We start from the raw sequence: 5,025 nt of genomic DNA, 5'->3' as shown, positions 1-5,025 counted from the left end.
CGTTGAATTGGTGTAACAATATTGTTGTCGAATAACTAATGCAAACACACGTTTCGGACAAACAAGCACATAATGTATTACCTAGCAGTGGAGCATTGAGCCCTGAACTAGGAGATGCAGTTTGCGCAACACAGCAGCACCCGGCCAGCGCCGGACAGCGGTCGCACGGAGGTCTTGCTCTTGCCAGCAGCGGCACTTGGCAGCACAAAAGGCCACCATCTAGGCTGGAACTCGTCTAGGGAGCCTCCGAGGTGTGGGCTAGGGGCGGAAAACCGGCATGCCGACGAGGCGTTGTGTCGTGCGCACGCGGCGGCGCGCGTCCTGCCGTAGCTAGCGATGGAGCCAGGGTTGGAGAGTTGCGTTTGTTCGCCCGTGATGGGCCAACTGAGTAGTTCGTTGCAACCCGGGCCAATACGGAAATCTTTATAAGTAGTAGGCCGGAATGTTTGCTGCGCCCCGGGCCATGGCCCTGGTTGCCCGGGGTGTAGCTCCGCCCCTGGCTGTTCTCATCTTTCGGCTTCTGCTTTGTATTTGTATATCTGGATGCTCCAACGACTTTGTTTGTTTCATGAACTACTTAGGATGCTTAATATGCTGAACTTGTAGTGGCCTGTTGGTAAGGTTGTGCCTGCAAAAACCCGCGCTAGAACATTGTTGATTTTCGTTTCTTCTTTTTAGTTGATCCTTGGGCAGTAAAACAGATACCTCTGTTCTTTTATCGTTAGATAGTGGGGAGCATATGCTATGAACTAGCTCCATCGGGTGTACTAGTGTACTAGCAAATGTGTACCATTGAATATGAAATAGACGTTCCAGATTCAAGCCGGTTGTTAGGAGTTCACTTGCTTGCACATTTACCAAGCAGCCCCAATGTCGCAGCGACCCAACAATCCTAAGTACTCTTTCTTCTGACTTAACGGGATACATTTGTACCTGCAGATGTGACAGAAAAATTGTCGTTGCCAGGCTAACGTACCAAACGAATGAAAAAGAAAGGAAAGTTGCTGAATTGGGACTTATCTGTACCAAACGAATGAGGACAAAAGTCGAGCTATATAACTTTTTTAACTAGAGATGAACAGTTTGGGGCTAAAATTTCTTTGTGCATGAATCTAAAACAAAGGGGATACCTTCAGAATATAAACAACAGAAAAGAGGAGACGAACTCGGCTGGGAGTTTTGAGAAAACGTTCAAAGAAAGTGGGATGCAATCCGCCCGAATTAATTTGGACGACCTATACATAATCGGGTGGCTCTTGTGCCTCCTAGTACACTAGTACACTTGATAGGGCTAGTTCACAGCATATGCTCCCTAGATAGTGGAACCCGGAGCATTTTGCTTCGTGTGGAAAACAAAAAATTAAATTGTACCAACGATCCTCATAGACTCAGCTTTCTCAAAGATGACATACACAATAAATTAGCAGATCATTTCTCCATACAGAATGGTACAGTCCACATCAAAGTTCCCTCAACAATATAAATAACTTGCACTATTAGGATTCTGCGTAGGCAACAAGCTGGTTAGCAGCCAAATACAATTTATACCGGGCTGGGAATGTAGTTAGTTTTAGCAAACAATAATAATTGAATCACCAACAACTTATCATCTCTTTAGTTTTCACACTGAGAAGCATGCTTCACAAGTCATGCTTCTTTTCACCTACAGGCTGTCGAGCAGCTAGCTCTTTTGCCCTCCATCGCGTCCTTCTTTTTTCGACAGTCCAGACACAGATAAGGACCTCCCCAAGGTGCAAATGGAGAAGAGCAGTGACTACCTCCATTCTCCTCCATCAAACCTTCGAATGGTTCTTGGTCCACTTGGCAGATTGCACAACGAGAAGGTGGCAAAGTTGTTTCTTTCAAAGACAAATTCCTACCCAACCTGCAAGAGCAAGGCTTGGTGGTCATTGGTCTGGGCATGAACAGATATGTACAGGTAAATCTGGACTATCATTTCTCCATAAAAAGCACAACATTGATCAGAAGTAGGTAATTGACGTAGTTTCAATTATAATCACAAAGTTTTCAGAAGCGTTTCCTTTTGTTCCAGTCACCCTTAACCCTGTTCTAATCACCCTGAACCATGTGAATTTTTGTTCCAGTCTTCCAGCAGAAATTACGCCTCTGCAATCTAGAGAGAAGGTACTGAAGTACTACCTTGGGATCTACTATCAAACATAGATGCACTGTAAAAAAATACTTTTTATCTTGTATTTGAAGATGTTCAGAGCCAGGAGCAAATCCTCAGAGAAGATAAATTGGTGCCCATCGTAGGGGTTTACACCATGGAATTTCAGCCAAACATTTTATGAGGTATAAGTTATAAATGAAATGTGGAACAGAGTAAGTTTGACCCCCCACTTGATTCAGTGATTACATTTGATTGATCTATAGTTGTATAACTCTAGAATCAATATTTTACCTAAAAAGCTCTGAAAACTGGAGCAAAGGTAATGCAGCATGTCAGCAAGAGGCTTCAACAAATAATCATACCAATGAAAATATTCTATTATTCCGAAGAAATCCGGGAAGGAAATCACATAAGAACATAACAAAAAAAAGGTGTCATTACAAGCATGATTTACTACCGTGCTAGAACAGTTAGCAAACTATATTTTCATTGCACTGATTACTCTATTCAGACTATAGTTTCTATAAGATACATTCTTAACCAATAAAATATTTCAGTAGCAGCATGTATAATACACAGTTGAAAGCTGAAAAGAGGCTTAAAGGGTTCTTGGCACAGATAGATAATGGAAAATTCGGGAAGGGGTACTTGACAAGAAAAGAACATGGTGGCACCAAACTGAGAAGGAGGACAAAAAGAGTAACATGAGCCAGCAGACATACAACAGGCTCTCCACATGCTCTAAAAATTAACAAGAATGCCTGCTATTCTACGTCTTACTACGCTGCAGCAAAGATCAAATAGGAAACAAGCATCACGGATGTTCAATCAAAATTCGCTGATGTAAAATAGATAAATATATAAGAAAGCATAGAGAACTATGGCAAAGCAGCAACTCAACAAGTCTGCTGGATCATCACAGTGGCAACTAGAATGTACCTTTCTTCCAACACTGCGGAGCCTTCTTCGAATAACTCCTCCACGGAGCCAATAGAGGCAGATTTTCCTCCAAACTTTCCGATTGAACTATGTGACCTTCTACCGAAAAGAAGAGACTTGAGCTTGTTCTGGTTTCTCTTTGGGGATAACTGTGGCGATGGCAAACGATGATCGGATGGGATGATGTCAACCACCACACAAGTGGTGTCATCCTTCAGCCCACTTTTTTTCAGAGCTTGCTGCATAAATACAAATGGATAGCAAGATTGGTTTGAGTGAATCATGCCGACAAGCATGGAGAATCTAGATACTGCAGGCTATTAGCTACATATAGAGTTACCTTAACCACAAGCTTTGCAGCCAGTTCTGCAGGCAATCCTCGGCATGACTCTGCCGCTGCTTCATTGGATAGTGCATCCCATATGCCATCTGATGCCATTATCAGCCTTCCTCCGACATTTGAGAGCTGTGAATACCAAAGAGAAAGAGACAACTTTCACAACTCCGCAAAAGAAACACAAGAACAAAATAAACTGTGCATTTTGTAATCCTACTCACCTTCACTTGTTTGACATGTGGAATCGGCACAATGTACTCTCCAACATCCATGTCCCCAATGGATCTTGAGAGGCACAAGCCACCTGGCCAGCACCGAAGAGGACCGACCTAAGACAAAAAAAATCACACAACACTGAATCATCAGAATGATGATCAAAGAAATTCCACTGATGTGTCCTGTAAGAAACAATTCACTGTAAAGCGAATTTCTACCTCCTGCCCGCCGAAGAGGTTCAGACGGCCGACCTCCCCACCGCTCGCCGTGACACGCTCTCTCTCCTCGACATTCTCCTCCAGCCTGTGGTCCACAGTTAGCAGCTGCAGCTCGCCGCCCTGCGTGTCAAGAATGCACCGGGAATCCCCAACCGAGGCCACGGTGACCGTGAAACCATCGACGACTACCAGCGTTGCAGTCGTCCCCGACACCTCCCCTGAGTTAACAACCAGTGATATTTAGCCAGAAGCTCAACAGGTGTGCTCCGCAATCGCCATTAGCATATGATCCGCCTCACCCTTTCGCTGGAAGTCGATGTCCGCCTTGACAAAGCCGGCGACGAGCGCGCGGGGCAGCGCCTGCAGCCAGTCGTCGCGGCTGCCGATCTCCGGCGGCAGCGCGCTCATCACGTGCTCGAGCAGATGCTCCTTGCTGAACACCGCCGCCGACACCCCATTGTGGCCGTCGAACACCTGGCGAAACGGCCACAGATCCAGCGAAGCCAGAACCCATCAGATCACGAATTCGACAGATCAACGACGAACCAGAAACGGAAGAGGGGGATGAAGGGGGCAGTACAGCGAAGACGGAGAAGGCCGTGGAGGGGTCGCCGGGGACGCGGAGGCAGTCGGGCTTGACAAGAAAGTAGTCTTCCCCGCGCTTGGCGAAGCCGGCGTGGCCGTAGCGCAGGGCCGGGCGCTCGGAGCCTCCCGCGCGGAGCTCCCGCCCGATCAGCGTGGCCAGGGGCAGCGCCGGCGGCAACCTGCTCCGCTCCCTCTCTGCGCCGGCCATCGCTACCGCCACCGCCTCTTGCCCCCACAGTCGCGCTCGTACCTAATGCACCATTCCCTGCAGGGAAAGCTCCGGTGCGGCGACAATGGCGAGGCGCGCACGGATTCGGATCTGGGCTGGACGGCCAGCTAGAATCGGAGCGACGGGGAGGCCACGAATTGGGATTTGGATGCTCTCCTGCTGCCAGGAGTGAGAGGAGCGAGAGTTATAATTGGTTGCTGAAATGGGGCGACAGGGACGATGAGTGGGATTTGTGGAAATAGTAGGGCGTCCTATGCAAAAAGAGTAGTAGGGCATCTTTGATGCAAATGCATTTTATAAGTTTAGAAACAAAGCACGATGAAGACGCTCACAAATATATACATACACTAATACTTATAAACATATA

General features: G+C 46.9%; 1 protein-coding gene across 1 annotated transcript; it reads right to left on the bottom strand.

Annotated features, from left to right (window-relative positions):
• Nucleotides 1-1,409: 1,409 nt before the first annotated feature.
• Nucleotides 1,410-4,637, bottom strand: LOC124676059 (probable protein phosphatase 2C 33). Its single transcript, XM_047212138.1, has 7 exons — nt 4,425-4,637; nt 4,144-4,318; nt 3,845-4,062; nt 3,632-3,739; nt 3,414-3,539; nt 3,074-3,312; nt 1,410-1,885 (listed from the first exon to the last, which is right to left on the bottom strand). Exons 1-7 carry the CDS (start codon nt 4,635-4,637, stop codon nt 1,660-1,662), a joined length of 1,305 nt encoding a protein of 434 aa, XP_047068094.1. The 3' UTR covers nt 1,410-1,659.
• Nucleotides 4,638-5,025: the final 388 nt, after the last annotated feature.

Source organism: Lolium rigidum, chromosome 7 (genome assembly GCF_022539505.1).
Source record: "Lolium rigidum isolate FL_2022 chromosome 7, APGP_CSIRO_Lrig_0.1, whole genome shotgun sequence".
Classification (NCBI taxonomy): Eukaryota; Viridiplantae; Streptophyta; class Magnoliopsida; order Poales; family Poaceae; genus Lolium; species Lolium rigidum.
The sequence above is the reverse complement of the archived record's forward strand: the minus strand, read 5'-3'. Positions and strand labels throughout refer to the sequence as shown.

Coding starts and splice junctions, on each gene's coding strand:
- LOC124676059 (XM_047212138.1), bottom strand. CDS start 4,637: ATGGCCGGCGCAGAGAGGGAGCGGAGCAGGTTGCCGCCGGCGCTGCCC. Junction 4,063..4,143: donor CATCGACTTCCAGCGAAAGG/GTGAGGCGGATC, acceptor TTGTTAACTCAG/GGGAGGTGTCGGGGACGACT. Junction 3,313..3,413: donor CTGCAAAGCTTGTGGTTAAG/GTAACTCTATAT, acceptor GTATTTATGCAG/CAAGCTCTGAAAAAAAGTGG.